The 20,478-nt window shown below is 37.2% G+C and overlaps 2 protein-coding genes across 14 annotated transcripts in view; one reads left to right on the top strand and one right to left on the bottom strand.

Annotated features, from left to right (window-relative positions):
* Positions 1-32: 32 nt before the first annotated feature.
* TRMT6 (tRNA methyltransferase 6 non-catalytic subunit) lies at positions 33-16,506 on the top strand. Of its 2 annotated transcripts, XM_075749642.1 has the most exons (11): positions 33-187; positions 2,492-2,619; positions 3,028-3,137; positions 6,076-6,167; positions 6,256-6,339; positions 7,550-7,674; positions 8,737-9,092; positions 9,329-9,414; positions 12,508-12,610; positions 12,691-12,777; positions 14,137-16,506. In XM_075749642.1, exons 1-11 carry the CDS (start codon positions 87-89, stop codon positions 14,308-14,310), a joined length of 1,446 nt encoding a protein of 481 aa, XP_075605757.1. In that variant the 5' UTR covers positions 33-86; the 3' UTR covers positions 14,311-16,506. The 2 variants fall into 2 exon arrangements, with proteins under 2 accessions (XP_075605757.1, XP_075605758.1); XM_075749643.1 differs by lacking the exon at positions 3,028-3,137 and having other exon boundaries at positions 43-446.
* A 2,439-nt stretch (positions 16,507-18,945) lies between these two features.
* Positions 18,946-20,478, bottom strand: part of CHGB (chromogranin B) — a 79,478-nt gene continuing 77,945 nt past the window's right edge. For all 12 annotated transcript variants that reach the window (XM_075749623.1, XM_075749622.1, XM_075749621.1 and 9 more), the window contains one exon: positions 18,946-19,354. In XM_075749623.1, coding sequence (XP_075605738.1) covers positions 19,271-19,354 — 84 coding nt within the window. In that variant the 3' untranslated portion in view covers positions 18,946-19,270. The remainder of the gene's footprint in view (positions 19,355-20,478) is intronic.

Raw genomic sequence — 20,478 nt, 5'->3', positions numbered from 1 at the left:
GCGCCAATGGCAGGACCAGCGGCGGGCCGGCGGCGCCTGCGCGCTCGCCACCCCCGCGACGGAAGGCGCACAGAGCGGTGGTGGCGATGGAGGACGGCTTGAGGCTGGGCCCGCGCATTTGTGAGGGCGATTGCGCCGTCCTGAAGCGGGACGATGTCTTCAAAGCGGTACCCGTGCTACGGCGGAGGTGAGGAGTTGGTCTGCGGCTTTCGATCCTGCTTATCACCTCTGCCTCAGCGGAGGTTTGCGCCGTCCCCTGTCCCGCCTGTGAGGCGGCCCCAACGGTCGTCACGCCTGAGGGAAGAGGGGGCGTTCTCGGTGTGGCCGATGTGACCCACAGCTTTCCTGCCGCGCCAGTCAGAAACGGCCTCGTTAGACTGATGGGACAGCATGAAAGATTTTAATGTTGCCTCAGTTTCTATGACCAAAAAAATCCAGTTCTCGTGGTTGGTTCTCAAATTTCTTGCAAGAATTTGAAAGATATTTAATATGGTTTTGTGTTGTCATTGTCAAACTGGTGCTAGTTGAATAGGAGAAAAGGTGCAGCAGCCTGAGAAGCATATCTTTGTCATTTTTACCTTGCTGTGGCATGTAATTTCTGCGAGATGCAGCATTGCCTTGTTAATAGTAGGGATTGGCTTCAGGTTCACATCGGTGTTAGACTATAGGAAGATGCTAGCTGTCAGTTCTGGACAGTTGCTGTTTTGGAGAGGATGCTATGAAGGGTCTCCTATTTGTTTTTCCTAGGCCGACTGTCATAGCAAGAAGCACCTGCACCCCAGCAGGAAATACTATAATCAGTGGACACAGCCTGGGCTCTTCCCCTTACAGCAGACAATTTTATAGATTAGTGTGTAGAAGTCAGTATTGGGTAATGTGGCCAGACATCTGATTCAGTAGCATGGACATTTAAAGGTACTATGCTTGAATGAGACTGATTTAAAAATGGCATAGCTCAGCCCCAGTTTGGGAGTACTGGTTATTGACAGGCTTGATGTTCACCAGTAGAATCTGGCACCAAAATCAGGTAGTTACTCTGTTAGCTTGCAGAGCACTGCCAAGATCTGTTTGTTAGGCCCAGTTTCAGTTTTTGTTTAAAACCCCTTTCATAAAAGAAGGAATAAAAAAGTCAAAGATTAAATATTGCCACAGGTAATTAAGTAATTTCAGCATTAATTTTTCCTTTTCTATAACCTGGTGAGGGTAAGGACACGTCAAGAACACATGACAATAGCTGTGGTTGGATATTCTGTTTAGAGTGATCATCAAAATGAAATTTGAGCACATGCACACATTTTTTTATCTATTTAAATTATTTTCAGTCATTCCAAGTCTTTTATAATCATTTATTAGTCTTTTAAGATCTGGGTTGGCAGGGATTAATAAACTTTATGTGAGCAAGTATAATGTCGTTATCTTTTTATTAAGAGGGTTTGGTAACGTCTCTGACAAAACTTCTTGTGCTTTATTTAAATCTAGATTATATTTGGGGATACAAATAATATATGTGAAATGTACGCATGAATTGCATAGTTCAGTCAGTAGAATACTGGAAATAACAAAGAACTCAACCTTTTTGCTTAACTTCAGAATTAGAGATGAGTATAAACAGCATAATAAGAGCTCCAATTGGTAAGTTTTGATTTAAATGTGAGTGTGGCATGTACAGTGGTACCAGTTTCATTGGACAAGATTCGTATTTCTCTGGTCAGGAAACGTTTGTAGGTCAGCCTGAAAGTTAAAGGCTTTGAGGGTCCTTTTTTATGTGAAGAAGGAAAAAAGCAAACCACCCTTAGTGCAATCAAAATGAAAGGGAGTATAATTTTTTTTTTTTATTAAACGTTTCTGGGATTACATGACACTCTGTGATGTCCGTTTTCTTCATAGTCTTTTATTTTGGTAAGTGTTATTTCAATGGAGCTCTGCAAAATACAGGTTCATGCTCATCTTTTTTGCACTAATCTGCATGACCTAGCTGAGATTTAATATAGAATCACAGAATGGTTTGGGCTGGAAGGGACCTTAAAGATCATCTAGTTCCAACTCCCCTGCCATGGGCAGGGACACTCTCCACTAGACCAGGTTACTCAAAGCCCCATCCAACCTTGCTTATACTTTAGATTAATTTCATTCCTTGTCTTGTTCTGACTTTCTCTGACAAAAATAGTACTATATAAATTCAAGTGTTATATCCTTGTTTTATCTGCCATTTTAGAATTCTTTTGAACTGAAAAGAAAAAATTTCTTGCTGTGTGCTTTATTTAAGTTCTCTGTTCTTTCCTAACCACTTTCAGTTTAATGTGGTTTTGTGGTTAATAGTAGTTAGCATTTTACTTTTTATGCTTGTCCTTATGCTTTTCTTCAAGGATGTAGATAAAAATGGCACATATAAAATGGCATATATGAGACTACAGTTTACTTTCAACTATTGTGGGTTTCAGGCATAGTAAAAATAATGCTTTTAATATCATTAACTTTTTTATTATTTCAGAAGAATTATTTTTGAGAAGCAGTGGTTCTATCTGGATAATGCCATTGGGCATATTTATGGAACTACATTTGAAGTAACCAGTGGTGGAAACCTTCAGCCAAAGCAAGAGGTGGAAGAGACTGCCACAGGTATTAGAGAGGATTGACTGGTGTTTAAAAAAATTAGTTCAAATTAATTTGTTTCTTTGATAATACCAAAGATGATGGAAAAGCTTTCTATTAATTATCTGTTAACGTTACTTATATTCTTTCTGTCATAAAAGTGCATGGTTTTGTCTTGATCTGCTGTTTCACTAGTCCTGTAACAAATAAACTTTTTAATATGGGAGAAAATTTGAACATTAGTTTGGGTAAATATATAAATTAAGGTGTATTTTACATATTATATTTCATTGATTGCTTAGGCAATACTTTGCAAGGCCATGAAGCATGTGGGTTTAATCCTAAGTCTGCTTTCTGTGAAACTAAAATCGTATGTTTCTCCAACTTAAAGATATTTAGAGCTAGATTTTACAAATCTATATCCTTTTCCTTTAGAAACAAAAGAAGCAGGTACAGATAATCGTAACATAGTTGACGATGGAAAGTCTCAAAAACTGACTCATGATGACATAAAGGCTTTGAAGGACAAGGGTATTAAAGGACAGGTAAAAATAAGGTTTTGGTGTCATTTCTGTGCTACCTTGACGGTTATATTTTAGTTTATGAAATAGGCTAATCTTTTTATCGGTGTATAGACTTCAGTGCTTTTTCTTTGTTCTTCTGCCCAAATAATGTTTTACCTAAAGATTTGTTTTTACAAAAATGCAAAGGCTGTTTTCAGAGAAAACTTCATGTAAGGTTGGCAACTTTGTCAATAGAGAGTAAAGTGATGAATTGTTACAGCATCAGAAGTCATAACAGACAAAAAAAAAATATTAAAACCATTAAAGGAATACAGCTTGCGTAATCACCTTTTAGTTTTGTTTGTTTATAAAATTCAAAATATTATTTCTATATTACAGATGTATTAAAATCATGCAATCATTAAACTATCAAAGAAGTAGGAAAGTATTATGGATAAACACAAAAGTATTCACAAATAATGCTACGTAACAAATGTACTGTCAGTGGGCTTCTAGGCTGTACCTACCAAACACGTGATGCCTGTATTTTATCTGCACCTCAAAAGCTAAGAATATTCTCAAGAGATCAGTTCTTTTCTGTTAGAAAAGGGATTGGATTTTACCCTGCACTTTGTCAAAAAGAAGTGAGGCCATCTTAAATGTTAATAAACCATTGCAGCCAGTTCTGTTCTGCATATGTTACCAGCCAAAATTCTCTCATCTTTGGTTAACCCTTTCTAATAAAAACAAGAAATTGCTCATGCTTACATCAAGTTCATCTCTTTGCATATTGCTGTTTGCTGCTGCTCTTAAGAGCAACTGTTCTGCTTTTGCCTGCTTAATAACGGATAGGTCTAAGTAGTTTAGAATGGTATTTCGTTTGTTTACATGGTTGTGCTGCTCGTGGTGTTACCTCTTTGAGAAGAATGTACTAATCGTCTGATAGCTTTGATGTTTTCTATTTGTTCTCATTATCCGTGGCAGATCACTCTGGCTTTTCTGTATGTCGTCAGCATGTCTGTGCCAATATGTCTACCATACTGTTATTTTAGGTTATTAAAATATCCTACTTTGTTAATTCTGGCTTCTGAACTGTAGCTGAATATTCATTTTAGACTGTGTGATATTAGCAGCAATAGATGTTATTCTTCCATAAATGTCTGGTAAAATTTGAACTCATGTTTGTGAATGGCATGCCTTTGTGATGCAGGCTCAGTTTAGAGGTGATTGTTCTTTGAAATAAAGCAACATTGGTGCTAATGGGTTTTGATTTCCTATCACCTATCCCAAATCCTTCCCAGGGCCTGAGGGATAGGTGTTGGGATGACGACATGGAGTGGCATGTACTCCAAGAGCGTTGCATAGTGCTGCATCTTCCCTTTGGCTTTTGCTCATCCTAGAGAAATATTCCCAAGTTTCCTTGCTGTAAATTTTGCTGGAACAAAAAACTCAACAAAACAACGCAGACACTGCATTTAACTTTTTCCAAGAATAAGGGAAAAAAAGAAAGATATGCTGCTTCACACCATTAATAATACGTCGTAAGTGTTTGAAGGGCTTTAAGAAATAATGGCTTGAAAAGTAGCAATTGTAAGTGAGAAGTACTTGCACCACTGAATTTTGGAGCAGGTTCTTATAGCACAATGAGAGATGCAGTGTCCACATTGAAAATACTCCTTTTGTAATTCCTCACCACCACCCTCTCCAGATTCCTGTGAGGCCAGGTTATACTGCTGCTCTTCCTACGTGTTTAATAGAAACTTAACAATTTTAGCAGTTAAACTACCAGCCAAACTACCAACTACAACAACCAAAATAGCACTCTGCAGCATTTGTTCTTGTGTAATAGGCATGGAGACAAACCCTGAGCAATAAAACCTTTTTTCTGTTGGGGGTCTTAATGATCCCTTAAGCTGGAACCTGAAAATACAAGGAAGAAGAGTTGGATTGGCAAAGGGAGGAGATTAGAACACGGAGACCAGGAAACAAAACCTGGAATTCTGGGAAAACCTGGGAGCTAGAAAAGGAACAAGTCAGAGGGAGTATTGTAGGAAGTAGTAAATGAGTTTGACATTGTGCAGGGAGCTAGTACAGGAGTCTAGCACAATTTGGGATGCAGAAGAAACTAAGTAGGGTAGGGGACGTGTCTGATAAATAGCCAGAGTATAGGGGAAAAACTAGCACAAGATGGAAAAAAAAAGATACCCTCAGAGACAGACATGCTGAAGTGAGGCAAGAGACCCAAAGAGGGAGTTGGATTAAAGTAAATATTACATATGATATCAGGTTCCTTGTTTTGGTTTGGTTTTGTAAAATATTTTTGCCTGCATAGCTTCACACAGGGTACTGTCATGCAATCCAGTTACTATGGGGAATGTTAGACTGACAGAATACGAGTCAGGTGTTCCATAATAACTGCCAATAAATATAAATCTGCCTCATTCTCAATAAATGAAATTAAATCAAAAATAGCTAATCACTTCTAGAAAGCAGGGTAATCTTCACATTCAGCATAGGAAAAGAATACGTAGGTACTGAGGCTTCATAGTAAGGGCTGAAGTATTGACTTGCTGATGCTGAAAGGAACGATCCTACTTTTTCGTTTCTGGCCATATGAGTCTGCCCTCTCTTATGAGTTAGTTCTGGCACCTACCAGACTCCTTCCCCACAAAATACCCTGTTTTCAGTGTAAGCGTTTTCAGTTTTATCATTTTTCACTGGCATTATTTAGTAGAAGTACACTTAGAGACAGAATATATGATAAAATTCCTGATTAAATTCCTGCACATAGTCAGGGTAGTGCCTCGCTTTTCATTTTGATTACTAGAAAGTTACTTCGCCATTAATGTCAGTAGAAGTTAATGGTATACATACCTCTGCTGGAAGAAAGTATTTTCAGTGTTTGTTTAAAAAAATACTATATATGAAATGAATGGGAAATAAATACTAGCTATAATAAAAATAAATTGTCTTTTCCAAGGAAATAGTTCAGCAGTTAATAGAGAACAGTACAACATTCAGAGACAAAACAGAATTTGCTCAAGATAAATACATAAAGAAGAAGAAAAAAAAGTAAGTGAACTTTTAAATCTGAAAAATACTTAGTAGTTCTCTAATTTGTTGAGCTTAAAATAAGACTATTATTATGTGTTTCATGCAGATACGAGGCAGTTATTACAATTGTGAAACCTTCCACTCGCATTCTTTCAACAATGTATTATGCAAGGGAACCTGGAAAAATTAAGTAAGTTTTCATTTTGTTGCTTTTTTCACATTGTAACAGAAAGGTATTTTAATATTTTTCAAAATACCTCTACAAAATACCAGAATACTCATCACATTTCTTCTTTTTTTTTTTTCCTGTTAATGGAAAGCTTGTAAATTAATTAAAAATAATGTGATATAGAAAATTAATCAGTATGCTGTTACTGCAAAGAGGAAAACTTTTGCATGGGGCATTAGCTTTTACCACTGCCATCATGCTAATTACCTATGTAGACAGAGGGTCTTTGCATTTTCAGAGGTATCTCTTACTTGGTTTTGGTCGGTGGCATATTGTCTCTGTTTTCTGGCTCAATAATCAGAATAAGCCACCTATCAGAAACAGGAATTTTTGTCTTTAATGTGCTAGGGATTCAAAATCTTCTTCAATCAGAAGTCTCCAGAATTTAAAAAGATGTGGCTAACATTGTGGGGTGGGAGTGGGGGAGCGAGGATGACAGATCTAGCCATGTTTGATTTATTTACTTACCTAAATTGAATGATACATTGTACAGACATTGTTTAAGATGGACTGATTTATTGTTTTTAAAGTAGAAAAAAATAGATCTAAGATGCTGAGACTTAAAAACCTCAAATTTATGTTATTTAAGGCTTCTCAAACCTTTTTCCTTCTCCTTCCCCCATCTCCTTCACTTGGCTTTATTTATCTGTTAAGATTAGTTGTAATTTCTTTGGCCATCACTGAGTCTTGACAATGCAGGCATTGCAGTCAATAGAGTTAGGTTTTGATTCTGAATTGCAGGTGGTGCATGCTACTGCGAAACAGATGAAAAACACTAAGGATTCACTACTGGATTACGAAATGCATTTAAATACCACTTATTATTTACAAAACTGAAGTGTTAGAGAAAAACAGAACATTGAAAAGAAGTTTAAAAAATATTTTGTCTGACTGGCACAGCACTTTATTATGTGCACTCTACTTTTCCTATTTATTTTATAAACCTAAACACCCATTTCCTGCTAATTTTCTTGTTGGCTCTGTTTCTAGTGCTTCTTTATTACCAGATGGTTGGTTATAAGTTTCTGCATGGTCACTCTGAAGGCCACTGATGCTGTTCCTGAAAATCTACCTCTAATCCAACTTTCTTTGACAGTGTCCTGAGCTAATATGCACTATTACTAACTAAGAAAACTAATTCGGTGTTTCTTTAAAACGCTCTGTCTTCTAGCCACTTGCGATATGACACCCTAGCTCAGATGTTGACTTTAGGAAACATCCGTGCTGGCAACAAGATGATTGTAATGGAAACATGTGCAGGCCTTGTGCTGGGTGCGGTGATGGAAAGGATGGGAGGTAAGTAACACGGTAGCTTTAGTGATGTACAGGCTTGAGGGCTGACTTGAAATTTAAGAAATACACATCTCTGCAATACTTTGAAAAGGCAGTACTTCAAAATACTTTCTCAGTTTTTAAAATCTACTTTTACTGTCTCCAGCATTCAGAGATACTTGTATTTCTGTTGGAGAATAGCAGAAAGCAGGAATAGTAACACTGGAATTCAGACAGCCTGCAGCACTGAAAATGTCATTCATCTTGTTTGCTGTGTCAGAGATTTAACATCAGCAAAACATGTATTTTAAAAGTAACATATGACATTTTCTTGAGCATATTATGGAAGTAGTTTGACTTGGTTTTTTATTTCTCGAGCTCTGTGAATTAGTTTCATGGTAAGTCATTCAAAGACACTAGACAGAGGTGACAGTTATATTCCAGAAAGGTAGGAAGTGTGATGTAATGCTGTGCACCCAGATGTGCTGTCTGTTGGCTGCGAAGCACACAGGCAGTTATACTATAAATTGGTTTTCTTTCAGCAACTTTTGGCCATAGGGATACTTTCAGAAGTAAATTAAATAAAATGGAATTTCAATATAACTATTAAAAAGGTTTTTTAGTATGTTAAACATTAGACAGGCAGTCTGGATGTTGAAGAAATTCTTTGTCTATTAATGCTGTTTAAATTAGCTTTTATTTTTTATCAAAATCAGTCTATAATCATAAGTAACAAGTATTGTAGAAAATTTGTCTTAATTTTTAATTAAGTTAGCTTTTCTAACAATTTATCACTGCTTATATGTTCTGTGCTAATCCTAACTACATTTTTAATACACACATAGTCTTTGAGTTACTTTGCCCTTCCAAGTTGCAGTAATTGTTGTCTTTCCAACAGAGATTTTTCCACCTTGAGGCATACTTCAACAGAATGTTACATTTGATGAAGGTTAGATTAAGAGCAGGCATCTTACTTACCTGTTCTTAAATGAATGCTTAATTTAAGCATTTTAGAAATTCAGAAAATGTAAGCAATTTAAGAAATTCTGGCTTTCCAATGTGTTTCTGATTCTTTTGCTCTCATAGGCTATGGATCCATTATTCAGATGTATCCAGGAGGGGGACCTGTTAGAGCTGCTACCAGTTGTTTTGGATTTCCAAAGCTTTTTTTTGATAATCTTCATGAATTTCCTCTCAGCAAAGTGGATAGTCTCCTCTCTGGGACATTCTCTACAGAGACTCTGCCTTCAGAACCTGAGGATAACATGCTAGTGGAAGAAGAGAGCAATGGATTGACTGATGAGAAGCAGACTTCCCTACAGGAAGCAGAAGAGGAATCTACTACTGAAGCAGCTATGGAGATCAACCAAACAGAAGAGCAGGAAACAACAGACATTAATGCGGAAGATGTAGAATTTAAAGAGAACAAAGAAAAAGAAAATGTAAGAATATTTATTGTGGCTTATTCAAGTTTTACAACATTTGGATACTTAAAATTCTGCCATCTGAATCAGACATGCTGAAATACAGCTTATTCCGGTGTTAAAATAGAACTTTGGAAGTTGTCTTTTGTCTTACATTAAGCCATCTAAGATGCAAAAAATGAAAATTCAGTCCCTGCCATAGTGATCCAATATATAATTACCAGTTAAAGTGCAAACTGTTTTGTTGTTCGAAGGTTCGGGAAAAGCAAAGAAAACAATGGGAGAGAAGGAAGAAGCTAATAGAAACTGCTGCTTTGTTGAGAGAGAAGAATGCTGATGGGTGAGTTTTTCGTAGTCAGAAAGGTCTTCTGTTTGAAAACACAGCTACAGAAAATAATTTAATTTGAAATAAATAAAAGCTTTGTTTTAAACACACCCTCTTTTTTTTCTTAATATTTACAAGCAAGCAGTCTACCCAGGTGTGTCTTGGGTCTTGTTTTATTCTTACCTGGTTGAGATTTTTTTTTCTGTTATTTAAATGATTTGAAAGTTCATGATCTTAAAGTCATAGTTTCATGACTAGCTATGAGTAAACATTAAAAAAAAATCTATCCAAAAAGAAATAGAATCCAGGTAGAATTTAATACAAAATGACTGCCAATAAAAATCACAGAATTTTAACTGGGAAAGTAGAACCCAAGGTTTTAAGTTTATTAAATTGGAATTAAGTTTGTTGTTTTGGGTTTGGTTGGCTGGTTTGTCTTTAGAACCAGGAAAAACACATCATTTTACCTGCTTTAGTCAGGATCGGTTGTTCCCAAGGAACAATTTAACATGAAGATTTAATATCAGAAGTTTAAAACAAATACGATAAATATGTTCCTAGAAATTCAGCCCCACAACAGTGTAAGAGCATTTGGTGGTTGTGATTTTCTAATGATATTTTTAGCAAATACTGAAGTGACCTGAGTTAATCAGGCAACATTAATTCAGTGTTAATTACACTGAATTAATTAAGTTAATAACATTCATATTCATTTTTTTCCTCCTAAGAATATTAGCTCACTGGCAATAAAGCTGTTCTGCTTGGATAAAATTTAATAGACATTTATTGGTTATGTTTAAATCCTTGTGTATAATTTTCGGGTTTATTATATGAAATGTTTTAACTTGTGCTTATTCATATTTTAGTATATCTCCTCTAGCATGTTTAAGTTGTAGAATTCTTTTCTATAAAGATGCAGAGATAGGTCATTCCCCATTCTCTGAAGCAATAAAACAGTAAAGGAGGTTTGTAAAAAGTACTGCACATCTGTTTGGCAGCAGCAGCACCACTGGTGACGCCTGTGGATGACCTTTAAGCTGCCTAAACAGTGGTAGTGTTTTGTTACGGTTTTACCACTGTTTCCTGCACCCATCATTATAATTAATGTCTGTGCATCATCTGGTAAAGCAAAATTAATATTTGATTTTACTTGATTCTTCCTGTAGTATAAAATAGTATATTTGGTTGTTGATTGAGTTCAAGGAAGCCTATTTAGTGTTTGTCTCTTGTTCATTTGTTTTCAGGCCCTTGTATACTTTTGTCCTTTGTAAAGCATGAAAGCTATAACAAATCATGTATTTGAAGGGAGGAGTGATTTCTGCTTTGGAAAGTCTTCAGCATAACGGCAGGGGACAGCAGTTTATGGTTGCCTGAAGGCAGTGTCCCAGATGGCTCAGTCCGGATCACCTTTCTTTTGTCAACTGCCTTTTATAGCCCACCATTTGTTTAGATCAAGAACCACAGGGTACATATACTGCTAAGCCAGGAAAAATTGGCATGGAATAAAGAAATGCTTTGAACTCATGACTTGGCACGGGAGTAGAAGCAGGCAGGGAAGTTAGGATTTTGTTTTGTTTTGCAAGAGAGAAACAGGGAAAGGATAGGAAAAAGCTGGTTAACGTTGGAGGTGGGGGTAAAGATAAGGACTCACTGTCAGGGTAAAGAAAAACTGGTCATTAGGTACAATTTTAATAACATTTATGTCTTCTGTGCTGTTACGTGGTGAAACAGACTGGACCGCTTTGTTCCATTCCATTTATGAGAGTTGCAGTCTGTCTTTGAGGGGAAAAAAGGAAGACATTCATTAGGGATTTGGTATTCTTCTAAAGAAGACTTTTTTTAAGGTAGACTATTAAATTTTTCAGATACGATGAAAGCAGAAATTAGTTTATAGACACTCCACGTGCTCAGAATTAGACCACACCCCCTCTTTCTACCCTTCCCTGCCCTTCCTCTATCTCCTCCTGCTCCCTTCTCACCCATTTGCGACTGGCCTGAGTACCTGCTGACACAATATGTGCTGCCATATGAGAGAACAGAATTCGATTTTTCACAGTCTCTCTTACCTCTCGCTTACCTTCCTGTTGCCTGGCAGTGTCAGGGCAGCACTCCGAGCCTTCTGAGGCACAGTCTGGAGTCTTTTCTTTATGGTTCGCTTGGTTAATTACTGAGTACTAATGTTTTGAAGTTTGGAATTGGGGCTAAATCTGTAGTCTGCAAGACCATGGCTAGCAGAAAATCAACATGGAAACAGCTGTAAAAGAATTGTCTCTCTTTACCTCCATTGTGTTTAGAAAATTGAACATCAATTTTTACCTCCATTTTGTTAGATAAGTTTGAGGTATCTCCAGTGCTGTACATTCCCTTGGAGAACAAATGTTAATTGATGGGTATTTTCATACAGTAACTGTATACTAGAGAAGTAGTTGAATTGGCCCATTCTTTCTGCCCAAGTAACACTCATTAACTCGTTGAATCTTAACCATTTCTTGCAGTATAGTTTAGCAGTGATTTTTTTAATATAAAAATAGATAATTTTTTAATATAAAAATAGAGAATTTTAAGCATCTGTAAATGAGTTATAATGTGATATTAAAATGAGGATGAATAAAATATGAAACCTTTAAGTTAGCAAGGACATGATTTCTTTTAAAAAGATTTTTTTTTCTCTTTTAATTAATAACTTTTTTATATAAAATTGTATTCAATGAAGATTACCCAGTCTAAAGAATCACAACTGAGGTTGCATTCTAAGCAACAATTAGCAGTCACAAAATTTAAGCTGTATTTGGACAATGGTTTTAGGGTAAAGTGGCATGCAGGTTCTTTGGTTGTAAGAATTACCGCGGAGCTCAATACAGCTGAAATGAACGCTTCTGCAGTGTGTTTAATATATTGCGCTTTAGGGAACAAGTGTTTTATTCTCTTAATTATGCAAGTAGGAAATCATGATTTGTTTTTCTATTTGGGGAGTTTTTAGAGCCACAAAAACATGCTGATTAGCAACATTCAAGCTATAACTGATCACTGTGCTAAGTAGGAGAAAATGTCACTTGGTGAATGGGTTTTAGAAGCAGAAAATTAATGCGCATGAAATTTATTTTGCAGCTTAATTGTAGCCAGCAAGTTTCATCCCAGTCCTTTATTACTTTCTTTACTGGAATTTGTTGCTCCTTCAAGGCCTTTTGTTGTCTACTGCCAGTATAAAGAGGTAAATCAAGTATGTTACTTTAGCTGTTATAGTTCCAGTTTGAGACTATTATGCTGTATAACCTATTCGGTTTTTTTAAGCCATTATTAGAATGTTACACAAAGCTGAGGGAAAGAGGTGGTGTTATTAACCTAAAGCTGTCTGAAACCTGGCTACGAAACTACCAGGTAAGGATTACAGTAAGTGCCTGTCAAAACTGCATGAATGCTGGGGGGCAAAACACTCTCTGAAAATGTGTAGATTTTGGACTGACTGAAACTGTGTATAAGTTCATGCATTTGTTTCACCTGAGAACAGTGAGAAAATGTTCTGAAGAGTTTTAATGCTTCATTGCAACAATTTCAAATGGACATACTTTATTTTCTTCTTACAAAGCATTTCATTTAAACATTTGCTGAAATATTTGCAGCACACTGACAGATTTAATAGTTGTGCTGCTTTAGTGGGTAGCCTAAAGTGAGGGGCAATCTAATGTCATGTAAGAGAGACGTAGCAAAATACTACAAGCGTTTATTAATTTCCAGTTGGTTTGATAGCTGGAAAAAATTGTAATTTTAAGAATGGTGGTGACTTACAAAGTCGGTGTTTTCAAATAACACGTTTCTTGGAACTAAAGTAACAAGTTTCCAGTCTAGGAACTGAACAATGAAAACAAGATGAGAGGGGAAAACATCTCCACGGTGAAAAATGTTAGTTCACGGAACTTTGTTTGCAAATGTGGAGTACCCTATGAACTGTGAAGAGGCAGAAGTGTCTGATTTGTAAGCAGCTCACCACCTCTGAAGAGGTTCTTGGATTTTACTGATTTTCTCTTTGCCCATAGGCTTCTGGAGTCCATAAGGAATTATTATTTAGGGGATGACTTAATTCAAGGGTGGCCAAGATTACTGACTATTGATCAGGCAACCAGATTGGGAACAGTTAGGAGATTCGTAGATGAAGGTGTTCACACAAGGGCTTTGCAAGGGTTACCATAGTAACCAGGTGCAGTTAGGAACAATACTGCACCGTCTCCTGGACACAGGTAAATCAGCTTAGACCTGTGTGGCAGTCAAAGCAAGGAGGAAGCATAACTGAAGAGAAAGCGTTTACAGAAAAGTATAATGTAGCTGAAAGCGATGGTTCGTTGCTCTGTCTTAAGAGTAGCTTAAGATTATAGTGACAGAACTGTATTACTTAATGCTGTTTGTTAGACCAGCTGTGGTTTCTTGCAAAGTACACCAGTCCTGAACACATTAATAAGACTTTCATGTATCCCAAACCTTGACTTTATAATTTTGGTGGAAATTCGCTGAAGAAGTCATCAGTAAGGCAGCAGCCTATATTCTTATGTATTTCTGTAACTGGTTTTCGGTATGCAGATACTTTTCCTTTAAAGGTTTGTATTAGCTGTTTGTTGTGGTGGCTGGAAAAAAAAATTACATCTTCTACTGTAAGCTTAAATTACACAATTTGATGTGCACATATAGAGTGAGTTTTTACAGTGCTTGGCTTTTTGTTTGTTTTGGGGTCTGTTCTTTTTAAAGGTCTTACCAGATCGAAGCCATCCAAAACTGACAATGAGCGGAGGTGGAGGGTACCTTCTATCTGGTATAACTGTTGTCTTGGATAAGGGCAAATCTGATTCCAGTCACTCAGAAGCACTGAAGATGGAAGAGCCATCATGTAAAAGATGCAAAGTTCAAGACCTTCATTGTTAACATTTGAAAAATTGATTTGATTTTTAGATCTCAGGAGTCTTACTGTTAGTAAAATAACAAGTATACTTTCTGTGCTCTTGACAGCACAGAAATTGTACCTGTCATACACCTATCAGCAAAAAGCAGCAGAACTGTGTGGTAGGGAGTGTTGCTCTTTGCCAGTTTACATGATCAGAATGAGAAGAATAACCCTTGGAAGCAAACATCACACCGAAAACACAGTAACTTCAAAAAGATCAAGAGAAGATAAAGCATCAGTGATGAAGGTGTCCTGTTTGTTTGTTGCCAAAAGTGGATATGATGAAATTTTTTAAAAAGTTGAGTCTGAACCAACACATCTAACAGCTTCCCATTTTCACAGAACAGCAGCGGGGTAAAACATTCTACATAGTGATCTTCTCCCTCTTTGGACACCGAACCCAGCTGTGTTCGGTAATTTAAGGGAGTAGAATGAATAGCAAAAAGCATACATGTTTCTTTCCAAAGGAACAGTAAAAAGAGAATATTAATACTAGAACTTTACAGCATGACCCCATATTTTCCTGAAATAAATACAGAAGAGAAAGTGCATGTTCATAAATTGAAATACCAAATATTTAAACAGAATGTCTCTATTAGTACTGCCTGTCATTTTCCCAAGAGTTGTTACATGGTTTTGTTTTAAGATACGACTATTTTGAAAACCTCTATATGTATATATATTTATTCTGCTGTTTTATCTTTCATGATGTGTAGCTTTTTTTTTTTTTTTTAAACTTTGCATTTGCCACTTCAATTAAACTGCAGGATGTTTTTCCTAATGAGATTTATTTTCTTTTTCTTACCTTTCCCGCTTTTTGGAAAGAAAAAAATCTAGCAGAGGCTTTAGGAGGAGAATACCCTTGCTAGCTGCACCCCATTGAACCCCCAGTGGGGAGCTTTAGTCCCGTATGGGAGCTCGTAGAGCCAGCAGGACTTGGCTTCCGTTCTTGAACTTACTCGTCAGTTGGAACCTGGAGCTTTGGGATCAAGTAATCATAAAGCTGTAAAATTCTGTATATTGATAGGAATAGTGCTCTTTTAGGACACCATTAGCTCAAAACAAAGCAAAACAGGGGTTATATATTTTGTGTAAAGAAAAGAAGCAGGTAAAGATTTCTCTTAGATGAACAGGTACAGTTTATCTTCAGGCTTTTGTCTACCTCTGTTCTGGTTTTTTGTAAACTTCCTTTTTTTCCCTATTTTTATAGAAAGCTTTTCTTCTCTTACTTATGTGAAGAACCCATAAATGGAGAAATTGTAGGTTTCACCATCTCCTCTGCATTCCACCAACCATGTGGATCTGAAAAATGTGCTTTGCCCCCCTCACCTTTTCATACAGCAAATCACATGTAGGGAATAGAAATATGATGTGTGCCTTTTATGAAGTTTTTTTTAAAACTCTGGATTTCTCAGCTTTTTTTCAAAAATTAGTGGGGAAACAGGAGCAAGGGAAGATAGGTTTTCCTTTACTGTATGTCTGTGTGTGCATACTTAAGGTAAACTGGAACTTTCAAAGCAGTCAACACCCAGTATTTGATGAAATTCTGAGACAACCTAGGTTAAAGCAATGGATAGGAGCCTGGAAGTTAGGGAAAGGCAAGAACATGATTAAATCATTGTAAGCCAGGAGATTAATACTGAAAAATTATCTTTTGTCTCAGTTTTCTCACCTGTAAAGCAGGCATAGGTACTTCTCTGCCACTTCCATTGCACTGTCATATTTATAGCACTACAAAGGTGTAAAAACTTACGCAGGAAGAGTTAGGTTAAGCAACCAACACATTTTAAATCCTATTTCTTATACATAATGTGCTAAAAGTAATAACCTGAGGAAAAAAATCTGGTTTATTTGTATAATAAAAAGATCAGTTTTAAGAAATAAACAATATTGGAATACCTGAAAAATGACTTTAGAGCAAAGCCAAAGTGGCTTCATTTCACCAGGTAACACTAACAAACAACACCTGAATCCTGTCCGCCATTTTAAAATGTGCTGTAACGCTTGTACCAATGGGATAGTAAGAAACCAAGAAATAATTCATGTAAAATATTTGAAATGACTGATGTTTCAAATGGATGGAATGTATTCTATATGTAATAGTGGAAGAGCACATCTCAATGCAATGTTCCTATTTTAAGTAAGTGAAACACATGAATAAATGACACTCTAAAGAAAGACTAGAATGCGAGACGTATTGTTGAAATGCAAGTTATGACTGACACTCCAGGGAGCCTTTATTTTTTTTTTTACAAGTAACAAATGAGGGAAAACACAGAGCAAACAAGAAGAGAGTGTGTCGTGTAAGATCTTGACAAGTTGAGAATAAATGATGTAATGAAAAGCATTTCTAAGAGAAAACACAAAGGGGGGGGCGCCCTTTCGAAGAAGCAGAGAATGTGGTTCGGATGGGCAGTCTGAAAAGCCAACATCCCCCACGCAGGCTATTTGCTTTACAAAGAGCTGTCACTGGGATAGCACATGACGCTACAGTGCAAGTGCTCATTCCCACCTCAGAGGAACTTCCTCCAGCAGTTGGCAGCATCCAATCTCAACAGCCAAGTGAAATGCTCAAGCCTCTACTTCTGTAACACACTGTGATGTTTGGCAGGGCTGGGGCCTAGTCTGGTAAAGGTATCCCTGCACTTAAAGTGACTTGGTACCCAGTTTTATTCCTATCTTTAGTCACACAGCAGAGCATACAACTACCTTCACTATGCAAATTTGCTGAATATATCAGATTAGAAGAAATAAGTAGTTACCAAGCTTTCCATTCCTGTGTTTTAGTAAAACTACTCATTAAATTTACCATTAACCAGGGGTGCATGAGCCAGAAGCCAAACACTTTGTTTTGTTTTTCCCAGAAGCCAAAACCACCATTTCTGCTTCATTTGCTTTCCTTGTACTGCATAGCTTCAATGCCAAAAGCGGGCATTTTGCCTTTAAATAATGCAAATCAATGTAAATTGTATGGGATGGTTAAAAAAAAGATCTAGTGTTACACAACAACAACAAAAAAATCTTGAACAGGCAATGCAAATGTGTAGATAAAACTGGAACAGGCAGGAGCAGTCAAAACAGCTACTTGGTTCTCAGTGCACATGGTCTCAGCCCCACACAGCAACACAGGCAGAACCAAGAAAGATGATGGACAAAAGGACTGTCACAAAGCTTTTGGAAGGCACTGAATGATACTTGGTTTTAAAGTCTTTCAAGGGACATGTTTTAGCAAAACATTGCTGCTGATGATACATTAATGTATATTTGCATAAGTGTGCTGGGGGGGGGGAGAAAAAAATTGCTTTTTTTTACTTGAACAATTTAGAAAGTTTTCTGTGCTACAACAAGCTATTTGCTTCTAGGTGTTTACATACTTACAGACACGCTTTCTCATATCAGCATTGGGTGTGGGAAAAAAGTACCATGCTGCAATACTTATTGTATAGTATTGTAAATTTTAAAAGGGAGAGTCTCAGAATTTGAAGATGGCAAACAAAGTATTTCTGCAGCTGGGACACTTTCTAACTGTCCCTACTGTTGCTGGGAAAGTCTGGTGAAACCATGGTCCTACTCAAGTCAAAATTCTGTCAACTTCTTTGAGCCAGGATTCTATCTTCATGTACCTTAACCAAACAAGATGAAACATTTGAGTGGTCTTACCAGAACTCTAGGCACAGACATGCTCACACAGTTTGAGGATCAGCATCTCACTAAGTATTTTCACTTCATGTTGCCTTACAATTAATTGGAGAGTATGTTTGTGTTGTAATGAGCAGGTGGATTAAATAGGTTCAGCTGGGATGATATACTGCACAATTACTGATAATATGCCTCAGCTGAATTCTCTGTATAGCACCTCTCTCCTCTGTATGGTGTTATACAGGCAACTGAAGACGTTGTCACAGCAGAAAGTCTGTAAAAAACACATTTGGATAAGTTAAATTGAACTCCAGCTATTTTGAGTAATTGAAACAAATGATTGGATCATTTCTTTTAGTGCTTTATCATGTCATTAAGATTAGCAAATGGCTCCTTCCACGCACCACTCATTCTCCCTAAAACATCGTACAGTTTATTGTGCAGAGCCCATCCCTGCCCCCAGCTCGCTGGCTACTGAGAAATTTGCCTTGTGCATGATCAGCCCTGCTCCAATGCAGTGCGTGGCCTCTGTAGCACTTCTCACCAGGACTTGTGTGCCTGCAGTTGGCAGAAAGGACACATTAGCAAAGTGTGTTCAGTAGGTGATTAAATTAACAGGACCATTTTGAAAGTAGCAAATCCAATCCACTACTTAATGCCTCAATTCTTAAGAACTGCATGCTTTCCAAGTTAACAAGCATCCATTTGGTGTTGTAACCTCTTTGCTTCTTTAATGACTTCTAGAAATAAATTATTCACAGGACATTTCTGACTTACGAGATCAAATGACTCAGTGTTCCTTCTTACCTCTCAGGCTCTTGCTAACTGGCAAATAAAAGGCACAGATAGGCTCCTTCTAAATTAAAAAAAAAAATTGGTGAACCACAAATCAACATTTTGTACATGATCTATCCATCTGATACCACTTACCCAATCAGTCAAATTTGACCCAATGAGCCAAATAAGCAAGGAGAAAGTTTGGTCCAAGATCAATGGTTTTTATTATTTCAAACTCAGACAAATATATTTCTGAAGAATACTAACAAACACAATTATTTTCACAAGCATATTAAAAATATCTGCCTTGCATGAAAGGTTATAATACTAAAATTCATGCTATTCAGATCTCAATAGCATACAGCACATTAAAGACATTTTCAGCTGTACAAATCACTACACTATAGTGGACAGTAAATAGTATTAGGGTTTAGGGCAAACAATTCAGTGGCAATGAATTTACCACAAAATACAGGTATTGTGAGTACAGCTACACCGAGCTTTGAAACACAAAGCAGATTATCTTTAGCCCCTCCTGTTATCATTAAACTTCTCAGCTATTTTCTGCAGCTCCAAATCCATAGTGGCCAGGTTTTCCAGTTCTTTTTCCTGTGAAAACATAAAGAATGTTTTACACATCAAATAACATTGGCAAATGTTTTGTTCCATGAAAATGAGAGACAAAGACTGTTTTTGAGGCAGACATTCTGCTACTTACTGGTCCCTGGGGTGTGAACAGCAGTACGTTGGAGATTTGCGCAATTTCCTGCTTTTAACCGAATTGGGGCTGGGGAAAGTATCAAAATACTTATTCTGAGAGTTGGCCCTAAGTACAGCTTGATCTTTTTAGCTTTAAAGCACCATTATGTAGTAGTGAACTCCTGCTATTTCACACTTACTGCCCCTAGCTGCAAGCAGCCACTTCTGCCCAGATGAAGGTCCTTCAGGAGGCTACAACCTTTTAATCACAGTGGTTCAGGCATATGACACACCACAAGCACAGTGTGTAACACCTCCACTTTACCAGATGCTAGGGGAAGAAGATTTATGCAGCCAATTCTTATTTATTATGATGACGTGCTAACACCATTTAACCTCTTTATAAATTTATATTTATTCCACTGCTCCCAACCCAGCTGTGTGCAACAGATAGTGACATACATGAGGAGCACCTAGCTGATGTGCAGTCTTCCTGGACACCAAAGCAGAACAGGAAGTCCAACACAAAAAGGATTCACATATATGAGAACCACATGCATGAATCATGCTTACAACCGCAAGTCAGGTTCTGCTCTGCAATTACAGCTGCGAAGTCAAGTCAACAGGCAGCTGATTTTTCACTCTAAACGTCCAACTTACTTTTCAGCTGTACAGTTTAAACAACCCGACAGACCCAGTGGTGCTTACTAATTACCTCTCTGCTCCTACTGCAATGGGCACCTTTGGTTTTAGTCAGTAAGACCCTAGAGGGAGAGACAGGGCCCAAAGAGGAACAAAATCTCCCTTCTCTTCCTGTCTTGCAGCAGACAGAAGCTAATGAGGATGCACACTGTCTTTAATTTACAAACTGCCCTGGGGTAGTTCCACTGAATTCATTCAAAGAAAGCAGATTTTTAAATCACTGAAGATCTGGCTCTCAATGTAACTTAATCTTGTTTGTGTTTTTCCGTGCACAGTTTACCAGCTGCCTTGAGAATGGATTTAGAAGTGTACATGTAAAGTCAGCTTCCCCT

This window comes from Balearica regulorum, chromosome 3 (assembly GCF_011004875.1).
Source record: "Balearica regulorum gibbericeps isolate bBalReg1 chromosome 3, bBalReg1.pri, whole genome shotgun sequence".
Lineage (NCBI taxonomy): Eukaryota > Metazoa > Chordata > Aves > Gruiformes > Gruidae > Balearica > Balearica regulorum.
This window is presented reverse-complemented; position numbering and strand designations above follow the sequence as displayed.